The sequence below is a fragment of the Archocentrus centrarchus genome, chromosome 14 (genome assembly GCF_007364275.1).
Source record: "Archocentrus centrarchus isolate MPI-CPG fArcCen1 chromosome 14, fArcCen1, whole genome shotgun sequence".
NCBI lineage: Eukaryota > Metazoa > Chordata > Actinopteri > Cichliformes > Cichlidae > Archocentrus > Archocentrus centrarchus.
This window is the reverse complement of record NC_044359.1, coordinates 24,408,394-24,429,519: the sequence shown is the minus strand read 5'-3', so window position 1 is coordinate 24,429,519 and position 21,126 is coordinate 24,408,394. Positions and strand designations below refer to the sequence as shown.

Genomic DNA, 21,126 nt, shown 5'->3' with positions numbered 1-21,126 from the left:
GAGGAGGCACGGGGAAGAAACTTTCCAAAAAAATTAAAGGATACTGGTAGACTGGATCAGCCGGAGCAATGCTGTATTGTAGTGTGTATTCTGCTTTTTCAAACTCCTTTGCTGCTACCAACAGACCAAAGCTCAAAATGTTCACAATTAACATTGGAAAAAAACAAACACAGTGATGGCGTAACTTTGAGACTATTTTCTGGTCTTTCATATTTCAAAACACTCCTTTCAGGAAGTGCTGAAACCGACTGTGGTTTCAGTTAAGCGTTTGTTGAAAGTTATTTAGTCTATCAGCAGCAAAGCACTTAATGAAACCATTAAAAATGCAACTAAAAATTCACAGTAGAATAGTTTCCCTACAGCTGATCCAATCTAGCAACAAACCCTTCAAAACATTAATCCACACACCAGTTGGTGATGTCACAGTGGCTACATCCATGTTTTATATGGAGTCTATAGCAGAAACCACGACTCTTATGATGTAATAGAGCTTTGCTATTGACAGTTAAATGGATGCTAAACTATAAGCACAGCTGTTTAAGTTGAACCACATCTGACATCCATTCCAGAACAGTATATCAAAGAAAACCAAATTCACTTTGTGCATTATCTCCTTGTGAAAAGTGACAATGCAGGACTTTTAAGTTATTAAACTGTAAGAACAGTTTTATGTCCATAACCATTATATGCATTAGTCAACGAGTAAAGAGTCTGCACTCAAGACCATTAAAAACAGCGGTAGCTGAGACAAAGGGAGCACACACCAGCTGGATAGAGCTGGAAATGTGCAGGTAACACGACACAGCTCCTGTGACTAATAATAATATATTTACAACAATTGCTTCATTTTTATTACTTCATGTAAGCCAGCAATACACAAGAGACTGAATGCTTTATTGCATCTTATTTAAAGTTTCCATTCCTATTTAAGTTCATCCTTTGGAATAACTGATAGTTTACCCTTGTCCCTCTCTGCTTTTCCTCCGATTGTTTTGCCCAGCTGCTGAGGAACATGTTAGTGTCTTCATTTAATATGTCCTGTCATTTTGATCAGCTTTATTCAAGTGCCGCTCTAGTCTTCACCATTACAGTTTGATCAGAAGGAATATTTCATATACAGTAGGCAACGTGTTTTGTGATGAAGCAACATCAATTAGCTGAAATATCCCTCATCCAGCTACAGAACTAATGCTGTGGCTTTAGTTTAAGTCTAAGCCGTAGACGTTTTGATCTCCTTCAGAAGTTTATTTCAGTTACAAATAATTGAGTTTTGACTGCAAAAATATGCAAAGCATTAGGGAATATTTCAACATTTATTTTGTATTTACTTTGATTTAAAAAGTCAGCTAAAATGCCCTGTATATAATTGTTGCTGGTTAACTTAGCTCAGAACATAGAAAGCTCAATTTACCTTCTCTGAGCTCAGTAATTAACACATTAGATGTCACAAAGTTTTTCTCACACAGTAATTCTCACGTCAGGACCGTCATTCTCACCTCTCTTAATGCAGTTCTCAAAACACAGACTTCTTTTTTTTTCAGCTGCTTCCCTTAGGGGTCACCACAGCAGATGCCTCCATCTCACCCTATCCTTAGCATCCTCCTCTGTCACACCCTCCTTCACTACATCCATGATTCTTCTCTTGATCTTCCTCTTTTCCTCCTGGCTGGCAGCTCTTTATTCAACTCCCTTTTTCCCAGTATATCCACTATGCCTCCTCTGCACATGTCCAAACCGTCTCAGTCTTGCCTCCCTAACTTTGTTTCCAAACCATTCAACCTGAGCTGTCCCTCTCATATACTCATTTCTGAGTGTCACCCTATCCAAACCATACAACACTGCAGGTCTCACTGCTGTCTAGTAAATTTTATATTTTGTTGACAATAATCTTGATAATGTATGCATCAGAAAACAGACAAAGAAAATATAACATAGCACCAACAACTGTATAGTACAATAAAGTCACAATACATATACACCAGTCAAGCATAACATTATGACCACCTGCCTAATATTGTATTAGTATAAAGCGCTTTGAGCGCTCAAAGTAGAGTAGAAAACATAAGAGCCGGTCCATTTAGTCCCCACAGACTTTTCAGAAATCTGAGAAAATCCATATTTGTGTCTTTCCTTGAAATTTGCTGGCAAAAACTGAAAAGGTTATTCACCCGTCCTTTCGTGGACAACCACCAAAGATCGTTTAACCTTAGAACGTAGGTATTGTTGTAAAATGTGCATGCACAACCAACCTATGAGGCCATTTTTTAAAGGAGGACAGCCTCAGAAAGGGTAATGTAGGCTGTTTTGAAAACTGCATTAAAGGTGCTGAGAAAGACATTCCTCATGTGAGAACTGCATTAAAGCAAGTGAGAAAAACTGTAGTATATCCAAATACAAGAATTACATACTGTAGTTTTACAGGATGGTGCTATTTTCCTATATTATCAGTCTTTATGCTGAGCTAAGTTGGTAGTCAGTTGCTGGTGCTTTGTGCTTTGCAGTTATCATACAGAAGGGCTTCAATCCTGTCTCCTAACTCTTTGTAAGAAATTAAGCATATTTCCCAAATATCAGTCTAATGCTTTGAGGAGTATTGTGGTAAAATATATCATTTACAGAGATTACAACAACTATCTGTAGTTACTTACTCCATCGGTTGCTGTGACAGTGAGGTCAAACTTGTCCAGTCCCTCATCCCTGTCCAGAGCTGTGCTGGTGCAAAGCTGGCCAGTCTCCTTGTCTATGGTAAACTGGGTTGGTAATATGCTTCCAGAGCTTGAACCCAGGGTGTAGCTTATAGCACCAAAAGAGCCACGGTCCTCATCTGTGGCCGACACCTGAGGGAAAAAAGACATGAGGTAAGACAGATGCACACTGGTGCCAACTAGCCAGAGACACATAAGCATCGTCCCATCATCACATCCAGCAGGTCACACAATCTGTATGAAATAAATCATACATGTGTCATGATTATTATATATGAGCTAAGGGCCTTTATGTTATCACAATAATGTCCCATAACAGAGTCACCTCACAGGCCCACAGATCTGCTCTTGTCCAAATATCACACACCATAGCAATACTTATGATTTCCAGACTACTATAAAAACGAGCATCTGTGAGAGCAATCCTTTTTTATATACCACAGATATGTGGTATGTAAAAAAAAAAAAAGAGATCTCCCCAATGGTGTGTTTGAAAAGCTGGCAAAAGAAACCATGGATATAGAGGGTGAAAAGTGAGAAGAGCAAGAAGAGTATGTGGATGTTTATGGAGACCAGCAAGGCACTAATGGATGGCAAAAGGTCAAGTGGCAAATGGCTTTCATATCACATTTAACTATTATTAACACACACACACACACACACACACACACACACACACACACACACACACACACACACACACACACACACACACACATACACACAATGACCGGGGAGCCACTTAAATACGCACTTCAGAATTTGATCCATACTAAATTTCTTTCTTCTGCAAATGACTGTCCTGACCCAACCTCAGACCCACTTGGTCTTATTTACTTAACATCCTTTTTCTACCAGACAAACTGAAAATCACCCACCACATAAATATACATTAAGTTGTATGTGCTGACAAATTCTGTTAAAACATTTATAATACCGCAAAGATTTCCTTGCAAAACACAAAAAGGAAACGGCCCGTGTCCTCTGGGGTGCTGCCTCTGACTGAAGTTTTGCACGGCTCCATAACTTTGTTTGGTGGCATTTATGGTGCTTGTTAAAAGTAACATTCCTGCTCAGATGTCCGAGCCTTGAAGGCGGGCCAGGATCCAGGAGGCCTCGTGACATCACTCCCTCTAAGTAATACAATCACTTCTCTTACAGTAAATCAACAACAGTAACATACAACATCTGAAATCTTTGCTTTGGGTTTTGATGTAAATATAGTTACATTTTTTTGTCCAAAAAAGGATGCTTGTCTAAATGACAGTAGCATAAAAACTCAGTTTTTATTGTCAGATTTAGAGAATGTCATAATATGAGATTTAAGTTAGAAATGTTTATATTTTTTTAAAAAAAGAAAAGAAATATGCGGTAATTTTTAAAGAAAACATTTGGGAAGTCACAGCCCAAACAAACACCTAACAGATCAAACAGGACTCAGTGTAACCAGCAGATGATCCTGTTCTAGTCATTATTTACAGGTGAGGACAAATTGTAAAAAGCTAAAAGAAAAGGCTAAATCATGGTCAGATGACAGGTGATGATTTCAATATGTAATTATGGCAGACGCGATCCTTCCTTTGCTCTCCACACAGATGCAAGCAAATCCAGAAGTCAGACTACACGACGACTACAAGCAGAAAATAAAAATATTATCACACGTGATCAATACAATTTTGTTTTCTTATTCCTATTTAGCATTTTCTAGTAACATAATTATGTATTTTAACATACAGTATATACAGTCTCCTGTATACATATTGGAGTCCTCTATACTGTAAATCTTCAGGTGAGCACACCTCAGTGTTGTTCCTCCAAGCTGGCTTCTCAAAAGTAATTCAAAACTGAAAAAGATGGAACTAAACGACATATTCCTCATGTCTGTGCTTGTTGTTTAATGATTTTGTCACACATCTGAATCCTGCATTTGGACTGGCTCTGGCCCGGAACCCCACAGAGGACAGGACCACCATAGCAGACATCCGGCTCGTCTTCTTTCCGTCCCACCAACACATGTCTTCATCATTACACTTACCTATTAGCTACAGATGAACAGAAACACTACCACCTTGACTCATACTGTTGCTCCTATAGGAAATTAAAACATGGTAATTTTAGTAGAGCTCCTTTACGGTTTTTCCTTGCTGCATTACCGTGGCTAGACAGTTGTGGTTTTGAGAGGCCATGCTGCACCTCTTTCTCTGGACAGTGTTTACACCTGGGGGATTTAGATCATTGCTGGGACTTCCTATAGAGTACAGTGTTGAGACTAATGCTATCTTCGGGATCTTGGTTCATGTCTGAATGTTCATCATATCTTCCTGGCTGTCTATGATGATGGATTAGCCACCTGTGGGCTCGATAACTGGACCATTGTACACATGCTTACATATATGATGACCCCATCCTTTTCACTAAATATAATTAAAGGGATTTGAACACCCATGACCGCCCACTCGGATATAGGGTGACGGCATCGTCACCTCTATTTTTACTCCAAAAGGTATGCATCCATAAAAACAAGGCAGAGGGTGTTCCACAACGCAACAGAGGTGTAATTAAATTTGCTAGGATTAAATGAAATCCAAGCGTTACAATATTGAAAGCACTTGTGTTTTTTGTTTTTTAAGACTTGGACTGGAAAAGACCTTGTGCACAGGGAGGCTGGGAACACGAAGAAGAGCAGGATATTGACTCTCCACACACTAAAATTTTAAAACCCAAGCAGTATGGTATGGATTCTTCACGCTGGAAAAATATGCGAGACAAATACAAGGTTGTAGGAGAAAATAGCTCAAAAGCTCACTTTCATGTAAACCGTGGGAGCCATAAAACAAAGACGAGATGATGTGTGCTTTTATGCTGTTACAAACTGTATACAGTACTGTGGCTGTGTTGTTCAAATGCCAAAGCAAAGGAGTTAAAAAAAAATGCAGAGCTAAAACTTCAAGGCTGGAGTACATGAGAATATTGTTAAAGCACCACATTTTGAGATGTGTAGCATAAAATCAACAGGAGCAGGGTCATCTCTATCATCAGTCATTTTTCCTGTGTCAATCCATCTGACAGCATGGCACCAGCATTTAGTTTAGACTACACAGGCCGGCAGGATGGATGACATAAAATATTAAAAATTCCCTCTCCAATTTGTTGCTGTAACCTACAGCTCTTATCTCAACTTGCAAAAAGTAGCACGGTTTTAAAGCCAAAATGGTAATCTTGTAAACACGCATACTCGACATGTCTTCATAAATCAAGGGGTCTGGTGGGCCAGACATGGGCGTCCGCCAGGGAGGAATCGCTCCAGCAAGGGAGCCTGCTCTGAGCTCCATGAACAGGCATGCCTCGGCTATGTTTAACTATTCCTTATTGTACGTCCTGGAGGTAAACACACACGTACAAGATAACACAAAAACAGACATCAGCCCGTACCTTTCGACATCTCAGTCTCTCCGTGGGTTTGTGTATATTTACAGGCAGGGTGGTCAAGAACTCCTGATTTGTAAATGGAAAGTCCAGATTTGTTTCCTTTTTTGTGTGACGCTCTACAGCCAGACACTCAATTAAGAAACAAATATATGCTATGGTGCTCTATATTATATTACAGGACAATAATAGCAGTTTTGAAAGTTCATTTTTTTTATTTTTTGGAGCAAAGAGAAACTAATGGCTGCCTGGAAGGTGGTAAATGCCTGAACTGTGGTTCACTTTGGCAGTAATGCTAAGTATACACAATTTGCAGTTAATGGGCTAAATCTTGCAAAACCACTAATGTGGTTACTTTCTTTGGGAACTCTGATATCACACCTGACGTATGGAAATGCATTAGTTTTCAGAGAAAAGATTAGAAAAATAAGTCAGGAATTTACTGATAAGAGCCGGTTAAGATAACAAAAATCAACTATTAGTACAAGGAACGTCATATCTACTGAGTAAAACATGCAGGCCAAGAATGTTAAAAAAATGTTGCCTGCATTTTGTTACAACTAACCTTCAGATCATGTATATAAAGTCCAGAATCCTTTCTAATATGCATTATCTGAGATTCCAGATGTACAGCTTCTTTTTTGGATATGAAGATATGCACTAAAAAAGTCTATCAGAACATTTAGCAGTAGAAAAGAAAATTGCTGAAACAAACAAAAGAAAAATGGCTTTAAAGAAAAACAATGCTCCGCTTTAGCATCTGAATTTGAAATGCATGAAATATTGTTACACATGAAAACACAGTTTTGATTCGCCTATGGTGTAGTGCATTGACTGACTATATATCTGTTAAAAGACATCGCTGAAGTCTCTCAAAGAAAAAGTCAACCTGCCGAGGACGATGTGAAAAACAGTTGCAAAGAGTGTGCCGAGTATCAGATTCACCCAGGACTGAGGCTGGGAGCTTTTTGTCCATGGAGAGCCATTCATCCTTGGCTGGGACAGTAGAAGAGCGATCACTCACCAGAGCATTAGCAAAGAGCCAGACCTCATCATTCATTTCCCTCACTCTTCTTCACAACTGTTCCCTTTTTAAGTGTCCCCTGTCTTTCTACCTTTTCCACTTCGCTTTACTTTTATGCTCCTGCTGGCACTCTCAGTCTCTTTGAGAAAGAGTGGATGTCTCACCAAGGGCCCCCTCAGATGTCAGGTACACACCCCCACACTCTCCCCTCTGCCATTCAGTACGTGTCACGTGTCAAGTCTTATTTCATGATGCAGAGAAGGAGCGGTCTCCTGTCTGGAGTGTGGTGTCAGTTACCAGGTAATGTTTAATGATACTGGTGAGTCGAAACCTTTTCCTTTTGAATCGCCCACACTTTTTCACACATCAAGAGATACAAGCATTACATCAGCTGACCCGTTCCAAGTTTTATATGCACTTACTTCTGTACTAGATCATGCTTTTCATCTTTTCACCTTATTTTATGACCTTACTTCATTATACTCACGACTTTATCCCTTTCGCCATGGTCTTTTTTTTTTTTTTTTTTGCTCACTTTTCCACCCATCTATTTTCATCTTCTCCAGATGTGGGCGCAGGTCCAGATAGATCCTGCTGCTCTCTGCAGTTTGTCTCTGTAAAACATCAGCTAGTGTCAGAGGGAGCTTGCGCGCAGCTTCTCGGACACAGCTGCGGTTCTGCTGCAGCTCAGGTTCTTTTACAGCTTCTCATGAGAGCTTCTATAGGCTTTGATACTAAAAACCTGTAAAACACAGAGTTGCCCCAATCTAATCTACTTTTCTTCCTTTTGACTGGTGCCAGGTCCGAATGTTTATAAAGCCATCGTCATTGCTTGAGTCAAACAGGCCAAGAAGAAGCCTAATATTAATGCAAATGTTTTCACTAAGGTTTAACTTATTAGCTTTGGCCACCATCTCTGTTGGCCACTGTACTGTGGCATTTAGTCCTGTTTACTTATTCACTGACTACTTTTGTTGATTTCTTTTTCTAACCTTCATTTTTGTTCTACTTTGGCAATTTCATAAATTCATTATTTTTTTTAAATTGGTTGACTGTTTACCATGACATGCTAGCTTCTTTCCCTATTTTAGGGATGTCACTGCATTCCCAGATCGCAAAATTAACTTAATGAGCGTGAGCGTATTATAGTCACTTTATGGTCTCCTCTAAAATTATACCCACGCTTAATGAAGTGAAATTCTTCTTTACATGAACAGCAGTGACCATAAAAGAGCATACTGGATCTGGCGCTCGTGAGCAGAGTTGTTGGATAATTGCACATACGCTAAAGTTGTTTGATTTAAAAGTTATTTAAAGGTTACACAGTGTCAGATGGAGAGAAAGCATTCATTTAACTTTTGTTGCTCTTTTTTCCACTCGTACATTCTTTCGCTCTCTAGTGAGCTGCATTCCTCATATTAGGCATTCTCAAGTCTCAGAATCAATCTCTGACTCAACTCACTGTTGCCAATGAGCTGAGGCACTATGGGTACAATTAAGATATATGGGAGGGAAGGAGAGCAGGGAGGGGAAGGTGGGAGAGGGAATGAAGGAGGGGAAATATTCTGGCAGAAGAACAAAAGGCAGGGCTAATGATAACATGAGACCTTGAAATGGGAACGAGGAGGACTGAGGCCTCATCTCCCTTCTCATTCAATCTCTATTCCTCCCTTGACCTTTCCTTTTCTTTTTTTACTGTCTCACCTCTTTCCTGCCCTCTCTCTCTCTCTCCCTCTCTCTCTCTCTCTCACTCGTTCTTTCAGCACCCTATTACGGCAAGTGCTTGTTGTCTTTCATGTGGAGTTCACGGCTGGAAATGATTAGGAACATCAAACCTCTGAAAGAAAGGGAAGGGGAGGGAGGTGAAAGAGACCGAGCAAGAGAGAGAGATTGATTTCTATATTTGGAAGAAAGAATGCTATTGCTATTAATGAACATAATAAGGGGCGATGGTCACCAAAAACTCTGTTTTTCCTCTGTCTTCCACAAATGTGCATACATACTTGTATACACGCACACAGCGAGGCACATTTGTAAGATGTTCCACACTCAAAGCTTTACAGTGAAGTATATCGTAGGTAGAGCTTTAGCCCGTGGAGTTTAACATGCAAACATGTGGTGTTTGTTAGGAAGTTTATCTTTGGGCTGCATCTCATGTTAAAGGACACCAGAAATGGTTTACCCACATTGGTTTACCAACATGCTGTCACTCCCTGCTCATATTTAAAGCTTAGCAGCAGATGGGCCATAGGAGGAATCTGTTAGTATGAATGATAACAGCTTGCTTCAGCACTTCAAAACAACACAACGGTGATATGAGCGGCCATTTGGCTTTACAGGAATAACATTACACATCAGTTAAAAAAAAAAAAAAGTCCATCAAATCTGAATTAAGATTAAACATATAATCAACAAACAGTTTGTGGACTACTTTTTCAACACCAACCAACCAACTCTTTTCTGAAAACAGGAAGAGAGAGGTTAAAAGTGAGGTCAGCGGGAGATAAAACGGCGTTTACAGGGATGGACAGCAATAGTGGAGCACAATGTGGGATGACATCACTTTACTGGATTCCGTGGAGTGATAAGAGACGCAGGAGATTTAGATGGTAGCGATCCTATCTTGTGCAAAGCCCTGCAATCTGGCTACTCTTGTGCAATTTTATGTGCATTGCGTATGTGTGTCTGTGTCTCCCTGTCCCCACTTTTCAAAGTGAATTCTCTGGGCTCTGACTGACAGCTGGCTTTATCAGACCTATTTTTTACTTATTGTTAAATATTTATAGCTATTTAAACCCCCATCTCAGGCCTCAGTGAACTGACTGACTGGTGCAGCAGCTGCTAGCAACAAACCTGCATACCAGGCATTTTATTGTGGCTAACTGCTAACAAGGAAGCTAATGAGGGATCAAGTTCAGGTATTAAGATCAAAGGAGGAATGTTGTGTGAGCATCTAGAGGAAAAAATACTTTAAATTAGGTTGCAGGGATGTCACCATGGTACCATGGAAAGTATAAAAGATGGACATAGCTACCATGACCTCAGCCACTGGTTATGAAGTCCTGTTTTTAAGCCTCAAGATGAGTGCTTCCATTGCCATCTTGGTTGCACAGGTCTGATGAGGAGGCTAACAACCTGTGATTGACAAATCATTAGCCAATGAATATGCGGTTTTATATGACAGAGAATCCTTGATTTTGAAACAATTTATGACAAAGATTTATAAAACATCCATCCATCCATCCAATCCTGTCCAGGGTTGCCGTCATAGGGTGTGAGGATGGGTACACCCTGTACAGGTCACCAGCCTGTCACAGGGCTAACACAGAGAGACAGACAACCATTCACACCTATGGGCAATTTAGAATCACCAATTAACCTAACCCCAGTAACTGCCTGTCTTCAGACTGTGGGAGCAAACTCGAGTACCCAGAGGAAACCCACGCAAACATGGGGAGAACATGCAAACTACACAGAAAGGCTCGGGCCAAATTGGATTCGAACCCAGACCTTCTAGCTGTGAGGTAACAGTGCTAAACACCACACAATATACATATTTTTTTTTAATTCAATATTACCCAAAATGAGTGACTGAGCCCATAAACTCAGGAGGAAAGTGCTTAGAGGTCATGAGAGAAAGCCACTTTCCCATAGACTTCTATAGGAAAGGAAATATTTTTACAACCAGAGCTATCGCCATCTGGTGGCCTTCAGATAGACTGCAGGTTTAAGGCACTTCTGCATTGGCTTCATTTTTTTGACCCGGAAGCTACGTCCTTGTTTTTTACTGTCTGCGGCCGGTATCGATACCAGTAGAATTACTTGATTCTCAAAACCCAATTTGAAACAAAAAAGAACAAAAAGTTTTTTCTATGTACTTAAACATAAAACTCCTTTAAAAAAAAAAAAAAAAAGTAGTGGTCGTACTTAGTAGTAGTTGTAGTAGTTGCTGTTCTTCTTCAAGATGTTAACATTATATATTGTTTACAGCATGAAATGTTAGGGGGAAAATGCAAATGTGTATTTCAGGATAACAACTCACAGCTTTTCCATCTCCGACTGCCTTTCTTATCAATGAGTTGGGGCGGAGCTATCACAGGGGCTGCACTAGTTGGTTGCCATCTTCCACGTGCAGTTTTTGCTGTGCTTGTGCTACCACCACTGCAGCCTCTGTATTTACACTGCCTATGGTACCTAAGGTACTAAAAAAAACAAAACAAGTAGTGTCAAGTTTTCAGAATTTTGGCATCGAAGGTACTGTATGGGTTCTGGTGACAACCCTATTAACTTGTGGTCATTAAAGTGGGATTATTATGCTTTTCCTTTTTTATGTCATGTTTACATAGTTAAAACAGTGGATGCTCATTAAACTGGGACAATATTTCAAACAAAGAGGCCAGCATATGCAAATAATCCCTGTGAGCCAGCAGTTTAGGCTTCACATAGATCTTTCTTTTTACTCTGATGATGTCAAAAAGAGGGCAGATCCTTAATATGGTCATCTTAGGCACACAACGCTGACCGTGAGCACAAAAGTTTCACCAAACTGACCTCTCTTTGCAAGCTGTAGCCAATCAGACGAAAGCTGGCTTAAAGGGAGAGAAACTCAGCAATTTGTTTTGTATGGTGAAATGAGGAGCTGCACCAGTGCCGAGTATAAAGAAAAAATAAGGATCATTGTGAATTATGAATCATGCAACGCTACTCTAGTGGAGACCATGAATAAAACCATGGAGCTTGAAATAATAGGCCCAATTTAAATGGTCTTAAGCCTATGTCCAATAGAAGCTGTATGGTCTGTAATTATCAAACATTTTCAATATCATAGCTGCTTTTAAGCATAATTAAGGAAATCAATATTGCACTTTTGTAAATGATCCTTATTCCGCAATCAAACTCGGACATTTGTGAACTTAATGAGGCTGAGCGCTGTTATGCTGATGATCAGCGGTGTAACGGTTCTGTTTTATCTCAAACTTATCAAACTACTGCAGGAGTAAAATGCAATGCATGAAAGTACGTGCTTAAGGCTACCATCTTTGATTTAAGCAGTAAGGTCTGTAATATGAAGCAATCAAGGATGATCACTTATTGTCTTTCAGCTGCAATTTTGCTTCAAAAATGAGAAGAAAACAGTAATTTAGAAGTAGAGCACAAAGACGGACAGGAGCTGGACCAGCTTAGATGGGGGAGCTGCTGTCTGAGACTGTCTGAGCTGTTGGGTTTTTGGATGAATGAGAGGACGAATGATTGAGAGCGAGTGGCTCACAGTTGCCTCAGGGACACCACTCCGGTTAATTTTAAATCCTCCAACTATCAAAAACAGCAGTATGTGTTTAAGAGGATGCATCTGTGTTTCTGCTCCAGCATTTCTCCCAGAATGGGAGCAGACTTGTGTGTATATATAAATTTTGGGCATTTCAGTGGTTTATGCAATAAAAACATGACAAAGAGAAAGCTCTTGGAATCTGTTTTTTTTTTTTTTTCCCTGAACTGGCACACCACAGGATTTTATTTTCTCGGGTGCTGAAGCGGGTGCCTGGAATTTGAGGGTTAGCATCTTGTTGTTGATTACTGTTTCCAATTTGTATTTTATGTTTATAGCAGTGCATCTGCAAAGAAACAGAGAAACGTACAGAGGCACAGCAATAACATTTGGACCTAGTTACCCACATACATAACTATACATGACCCCCTTCTTACTTTTTTATGACATCCTCTGTCACATCAAAGTATATATACAGCCAAAAGTAAAATGTATTATAAGGTGGAATTACAGAATAAAACAAAAACAGTGTGAGGGCCCTAAAGTTGCTGGATCCTGATATCCACTATTATCTCCCTACAACACTTCTGGAAAGGGAGAGAAAAAAAAAACCCCATTCATTAAAAATTATAAGAATAGAATCCACTGTCTATTCTGCGTGTGTGTGTGTGTGCGTGTGTGTGTGTGGAAAGAAACAGTGAGCAGTTCTGATTAAGGCTATTGATTAGTCCACCTGTGACAGCAAAAAAGAAAAAAAAAAAGCACAGAAACGAGGAGATCAATCGGTGTGATTTGATCGATCTATCATGAAGGCAGCTGCTGAGACAGAAGAAAAAGACGATTTAAACCTTCTCCGGAGATCCAAAATTCTCTAAATCAGATTCTGTCATCGGCAATATGAAGACAAAATGTTTTTTTAAAAAAATGTTTTCTCTAAGCTTTAAAGTGGTACTAAGTCAGACATGTTCTCCTGGGACGCCCGTCTCAATGTTTACGTACTCTGGGTGAGCTTTCTCTGATAAAGCTGATGTTTTACAGACCTAAAATAAACATCTTTACCACCATCTTTTCATTAGTCTCAGATGTTTAGACAAACTTTTCTAATCTTGGGCCAGCAGGAAAACTCCTGCCCTTTCAATAATATGGTTCAAGTTCATTCACAAATAGATAGACACAATGACCTCTAAACACGCGACACAACGGTTCAGGCTTATCCCCGCTGATTGCACAGCTTCGCTCCACTTAACCAAAATAGTGTCTATAAGCCTCTGCAACCCTCCGCCGATTTAGTCCAGCTTCCTGGATGTGATCCCTATGGCCACTGGACAGCTCCATCTTGGTCTCATCAGTCACGTGTCAACAGTGTGCTGCAACACTAATAACAATGGAAGTAAATTAATATAGACCAGATGGCAGCCAATTAATGCACAGTTTTGGTTATGGCTACTATATTTTAACCACAAGAGTGCATAACCATCAATATTTATCTATCCTAATTAGGGCTGGGCACTGATTCAACAGTGTCTTAATGAATACAATTATTTTCTGGGGTTTTTTTTACACACTGCAGAGCTTTGTCTGATGACAAACAGTACAGCAGAGTTCTTTGGTTATTTAAAACTGCACAGGATTTTGCATACATTTGACTGATTCTGAGATAAAATATTTGTAAAAAAAAATTTTTTTAAATATGGCAGTTTTCTACCACAGTGCCACAAACTTGTGCTATGTGTGTCTGTCTGTGATTTATTTTGAAAATGTAACAGTCTGTTAAGATATTAGAGCAACTTGGGAATTTCTGGATGTATCAACTGACTGTGACCACAAGACAAAAAAGAAAATATTGTCTTGTGAGCTTTTGTTTGAAACGAGAACCCAAACATGACTCACTGAAACACCACGCACGTTTTTCCACAACTCCCCACTCACCAAAAATCTCCAAACAAGCGGATAAAAACGGCTGGCCTCAAACAGCCGCAGAGGTAAACTCCAAAAGTCATTTGTCACTGCCACAGTGATTCCTTGTGTCGCACGCCCACTGTGCCGCCTCGGTAAGTGCGTTGTTGTACGTTGCCCAGATGGAAGCCTTTAACACAAAGGCTTACTATGTTATTTATCTATCACTATCTCTGCCCATGGGCTAGGAATAGCATCAATCTAGCCAAACTTGAGTTAAAGGATTCTATACTGACATGTTTCCAATTCAAACTAAATTGCGGGTGTGTAAAATAAATCTGATTGGACCCGAGTCTCCCTCAGTGGAGCAGCAGGCTTCGAAGCTAGCTGAAGCCTGATTTTCTTCATATAAACATTTACGTTTCAGCATCATTTTATTTCTCAATCTGTAAACCAACGCGCTGCTATGTGGGAGGTTCACGCTAATAAAGCGGAGTGTGTTTATCATTATAAGTGAGCTGGGCTTTATTGGGGACAGACTAAACCACCTCTGTCTGCCCTCCAGGAACGGTCGCATATAGAGCCAATATTCATTTGGCAATATTAGTTTCAGGGACCAGGGTCATTACAAACTGTGCGTCTGCGTGCATGTGTGTGTGTGTGTGCTATGTGTGTCTGTCTGTGATCAAATCAGTGTGCATCTTAAGGGTCAAAGGTGAGCCAGATTTCCAGCTGCGGCTCTCTTTTTCTAACCTCCAGAGACCAGTGCGTGAGACCATTGTTTGTGTGTGTGTGTGTGTGTGTGTGTGTGTGTGTGTGTGTGTGTGTGTGTGTGTGTGTGTGTGTGTGTGTGTGTGTGTGTGTGTGTGTGTGTGTGTGTCTGTGTATAACAGGTCACCCATAATGCAACTTGAATGCGTCACTGACAAAACAGGGGAGAGTACCACCTGTTATCTTTGTCCAAAAGAATAAAAATGAAGATTTGATTATAGGGAATCAAATTGTATTTTTTTTTTCATAAGGAAAATGGAAACAAAAGGTCTGTAATCAAAAACATGCGTGATGTAATTCTGTACAGCTAATCGCCCTCTTGTTTTTCACTACTTTTCTTTTTTACAAATCAGATCCACACAAATCAGACAGCAGTGTGCATGCGCATTAACTTTCCCTGAACCCCTCGTCTACGTCTGTACTTTCTCCGTGTCGCTTCGTGTTTCCCTTCTTCCTCCTGAGGTCAGGCGGTTAGTGACCTCCACCTCAGGGAGGTGATAACAGTAAAAGATAGCAGGAGCACCCCCTGAGCTTTGAGCTTACATCTGGTATTGGGTTTCTCTGATAGTTGTTGACAGCAGAGAGAGAAATAGAGAGAGAAAATCAGAGGGTCCGTGTATTTGCTGTTGTGTGTTTTTATACACAAAAAGCCTGGATATTTCAGACATTTATGTCGAAATCACAACAGTAAGGATGTGGAAAAGTGTCTGTGCACCAGTGATGTCACATAACTGGGGACAATAAACACTTAATATTATACAAGCAGCATTTAAACAAAGGTGAAACCCAGGCCAGACATCCACTAACACTCCTGTACGTGACAGCCACTGTAAAAGCTCACTCTCGCTTTTCCTGCCTCTCTCACATACACACACAAAAACACACGCACGGGGTGTGTGTATACGCATGTGCGGCCACGGGCATAAATTAATACAAATACTCTTTTTTTTTTTTCCATGTTCAAATCAAATTAAGTCCTGCATGCCATGTAAAAAGAGTAAAAAGTACCATTTATAAACCTTTTATAACACTTGTAGTTACACACTACTAAAATATAAGCAGTGTTCTCAGGTCCCATAAAGGGAATCTTGGAAACAACCAACAATAAGACTTTTGGGGGACCTTGAAATACAACCAGATGTTCTGTAGTTGACAACATTAGTCACACATTTTACTGCGCAGTATAAACCTTGATGTATTTTTTTCCTATTTGGACTTTTTCTGGCCACCTGGACCTGAAAACTACAAGTATTACTTCAGTTTTACTGCAATTCATCACTGCTTCTCGGGCCTCAAACAAAAATCACCACACTGTTGATTCCTTACCGCGGCCGCTTGCCTAAAAATGTTTGTATTCTGAGGTAATGCAGACATCTGTTACTTGAGAGATGATATGCAAAGAGGATGAGAACTTCACAAACTAACAGTAAAATTTGTGTATCTCATGTGCATTCGTGCATATCCAACTGTTTCTACAGCTAGACATCATCTTGACCTCGTGCGGCTCCTGCAGCCGTTTGCACCATGCGTGTCAAACAATGCGCAGCGAAGGTCAACGAGTGCTAATGCTGGAGCTGGGACTGACAATGGAGCTAAGTTGATTGTGCAGTTAGAAGTAACAGACAGCTATGATAACTGGATTAGTTTGTCACTGCCAGAGAAAGAGACGGGTCACTTACAGGTTACTGTTGAGGGAAACATAGACGTTCTTCTATCGTCTTAATGCTCATCAGCATCTGAAACGAATCACAATCTGCAAATTTAATATTGAGAAGGGTACACTATTTGATCCTATGCAAGACTCCAAGGGTCATGATCTCTAACTACAACAGATGGTGCATGTTGGTAATTTAAAAAGTTAGACACACCATGCACCCATACTAACACACAAACTGCTGGACCTAGCAGTCCAAGCTATTACATCTTAATGAATTCTATTGATTAGCTTTTTTCTGCTGAAGGTTCACAGACACACACACACAAATAGTTCTGCTTAATTGACCCGCAGAGACACAAGAAACCTGCATGTGTATGAGTGAGCGGAGTATTAGACACCACGTTTACAAATTCATACACAGCCTGAGGGGGGGTGAAAAACAAGATTATCCTTGTTAAATTAATTTCCTGACTCTGCACATGTGAGGTGAATATAAGGAAGCGGTGAGGAACATAGCCGTGATTCCTAAAGCACCTGTTAAACCGCAGTTCGTGCAGGACTGAAGCCTGATCCACAGAATTTTGGCCGTGCTTCGACGAGGCAGCCAAGTTACTCTTGGGATAAACTGTTCTGTCCAAAGGTATTTCAGCTGCTTAAATCTTCCTCGTCTTTGTGTTGTTTTTCCCTTGATTCAGTCCTCGTGCTTTTCATCTGTTCTCATCAGTTTCGTGAGACAGGATTAAAGTTAATTGTTCCTTTGTGTCGGCAACTTTCTCTCTCATTTCTTTCTCTGTCCCTCTGATACTGGCGCTGACCAAAGGCAGTCACTGTTGACACTGACGACTGAGCCAAACAGCAGGGAGCTGAGCAGACTGGAGCAAGCACTGGAGGACTTGGAATACTAAAACACACTCTGTAAACCAGGTTGTCAGTGATGTAGAGCATCTATCAAAGACACATTCATCTGCACAGAGGTACACAAACATACATGTGGACGCTGTTCCCCACAGTTATCATCCCATCCTCCACGGTCCGCTCGGCCAAGTCGAATTTCCAAGAAAAACAGGTTGGCTATGCATGATGCAGCTCTGGGGTCAGAGATGCAGCCAGCTCATGCTGGGAGCAAATCAGGCAAGAAAAATGGGGGGGGTTGGGGGTGTAAGGGGTGAGTACAGTACAGTAAAGGGGGTTAGCGCTGCAAACCTACAGACGTGCGGAAAGAAGACTTAAATCAGCTGCCATCCACACTTCATCAATCAGCTCACTGGGAAATAACTTCTCAACACAAAGTCAGACCTGAGGCACAATGCAGCAAAGTAGCAGCTTCAAACAAAAACATTGCGGACAAGAACCGGGGAGACTGAGTCTGAGCCACAGATTATTCCATTGTCTCCAATAAAACACTATAAAAGCACACCACAGGTATTCAAAGGAATGCTGAATGTGTAGACAGTTACTTTATCTGAGTGTTGGGAAACTGGAAATCTTAATTGCTTGAACAGAAGCGCAGAAGCAAAGATAAGGCGGAATAAAGATTCATTTAAAGCTGAATAGAGACACTTTGGCTTCAAACAAAGAAATAATAAGACTGATAAATTGAGGGGCTTTGTCTATCTTCATCGCTCCATCTTTCCTATTATTTGTATCTCGGCTGCTTTCATTCACGGCACTAAATCATTTTCACGCCATCTCTGACATCATTATAGAAAAAAAAATGAAACTTTGTTGATTACCTCATGTCTCATGCTGAAAGTTTTAGCTAATTTACCCACACAGGAGATAGAAAGCGACTTCTTCTCACCCCACAAAAAAAAAAGTTGGATAGTGCACAGTGACTCTGACTCCATAAGTACTATTCACTCTTAAAAGGACAGTTGATCACAGATCAAAAATAAACATATGATTTTTTTTTAATAGAGGAAAAAAGTTCTTGGAAAAAAAACTGTGAACATAGCTTCTATGGACACAGGCAGCTGTGCTTACCAGGCCTCACCTCCACTAATTGCACTTCTTCACTGTCTTTGTCCTGGTCCTAATACTAATATGAGATGCAGTGTGGTACAGACTAGAGCTCAACCAATATAGCACTTTTAAGACCAATACTGATATTTGGGAATTAAAAAAAAAGGCCAATATCTATTCCTGTTTTGTCACACAAAACAGGAATAGATTCCCTACCATTTGTTATGTGTACAGTAGGTATTTATGAGTCCTTAAGAAGAAAATATGACAATGCTGTTTTGAAATAATCTGTGATTTATTGTGACGAGACGTTGTGGATTACTCGTTTACACTGTGCCTGACTCTCCTCGGATCAGCTGGTTGTGCTTGTTCGTTGCCATTATATTGCATGAAACTGGGCAACTCACACCATAATAAATAAACGGCACTAAAGGTCAGAAAAACATGTGAACTGTCCCTTTGCGACTGTATAGAAAATGGTTTACATGTCTCATGGGTCAGGAAGGAGGGCTTTCCGACGCAGGATTTTGCTTAGCACCCCAGGGAGGTCAGAACTGGCTGTAATGAAGTCCAAACAGAAATGTTGGACACGATCAGTTGCACTATGCCTTTAAATTATAATGCACCCTTTACTGCAGTCCAAGCTAGGTAGAAAGAAGGAGTTGTAAACAGAAGTCAGTCAGGAGTTAAAGGGATGGAAGAGCGATTACATTAATGTGTATGATGCTGAGAGATGAGGTGATGATGTGCAGTGAAAGTGTTGGTGTCAGGATATGTTTGGAAGAGTGGAAATTGTTACAATAAGTGTGCGTGAGGAAAGGTACATAGGAAGGGAGGGAGAGAGAGAGCTGAACTAATGTGGTGTTTTGAGGATATGAGACAAGGGGAAGAAAGACAAAACAGAAGGGAAAGAGCAGAAAGTCAAAAGAAACAGAGGGCGAGAGTTTGCCTAAGGAAAATGATGTTCGAATAAATTGTTATCACTGTGTGCAGTTTTATTTGAAATGTGCATATTCAATGGTAAGACTTAACTCTTTCAGTTGTCCATTTTGGCTTCATGTTCACCCACAAAGGGGGCGATGAAGACTGAGAGGTTTAGCTAAGAGTTAGAGGGGGGATTAACTTCAAGTCACGGGGTAAACAGACCTCCAACACAGTGAGTCAAGACGTTCAACGTAGGAGGCGCTGACTAAGACGCACTAAGCCACACAATAATGGGAAATGACTGGGTCCCAGCTATCACATGCCTGGTCACACTAAAGCTGCCTGGGAGTGGGATGAGAGGGGGCGGCGGAGTTGGGGTGGTAGAGATTATTACCCAGATCAAAGCAAAGTTAGAGCAGATTTGGGTTTCAGAAATGGGAAAACAGAGGCAGACTCTGAGATGAAGGGAGGGTGAGGATGTAAAGATACAGCAAACACGATTTTTAAAGAGGTCAAAGTAGTCTTGCTAAATCATAACGACCTCCAGTCATTGCTCACCTCAAACCCATACTTTTCGGTAAAAAAAAAAAAAAAAAATAGGTTTACACAGAAAACATGCATCTGCTATGACAGATTTGCATCCCACTGCTGCCCACTTTCCCAACCCCCGCTTTACCGTACTCCTGCCAAAAACAGCTTCTGCTCATGCTTCCTCTCTGTTAGCTCCCCCTTAAGTGTATTTACTTGACCTCCAAAAGGTATCAACATGATGATATTTTTCTCACCCCTAAACTCCTCCTCCCCCTCCACCCCCCGAGCCCCCTACACGGCTCAGATAGCAGTATCGCACCTTAGCCAGCAAAGCCTACCCTCACCAGGGTCACATTTAGCTCAGCTCAGCACTTATGAAGGAGAATGACAGAGGGACAACTGATACAACTGCAGAAGAGAAACTGTGATAAAAGCAGGATTAGACAAAACAGCAGAAACGAAAAAATACAGGGATGGAGAGATGAAACATACAGTAGGCTAGCTTGGTGAGGGGAAAGGAAAAAAAAGAGGCCCCCGTTGTCTTTAAAGGCTTATTGCTTTTCTCCTTTATTACAGTGCCTGCCCCCCCATGTATTAGCTACAACACCTTGACCAACACATCCAAACAGAAGGAAGCACCAAGCACTGGCACGTGCAACTCTTTTTGGTGTCTTGCGTAGCAGTTACGTGTACATGAGATGTTCTACTCAGCAGCAAAAGTCCAGCATGCAGCTTTACGCCTCCATGTGACAAAAGGCCGTCTCTTATAGGTATCAATGAAGCATGAAAGGAGGCTAATTTCAGTGACGGAAACGACGGCAGCTGCTTGAACGATGTAGAAACAACATGCCACTGTAAATTTCCATCTCAAACACATTGCTCCCAAAGGGGCCAGTCAAAACAGGCCTGTCAAACCCAGTTAGCAAGCCGCTATAGACACACAATGGCGCCTTGTGTGGGGGGC

General features: G+C 40.8%; 1 protein-coding gene across 1 annotated transcript in view; it reads right to left on the bottom strand.

The window, feature by feature from the left end:
- Positions 1 to 21,126, bottom strand: part of dchs1b (dachsous cadherin-related 1b) — an 85,633-nt gene that overhangs the window by 21,118 nt on the left and 43,389 nt on the right. The window contains exon 5 of the mRNA XM_030746793.1: positions 2,649 to 2,837. Coding sequence (XP_030602653.1) covers positions 2,649 to 2,837 — 189 coding nt within the window. The remainder of the gene's footprint in view (positions 1 to 2,648; positions 2,838 to 21,126) is intronic.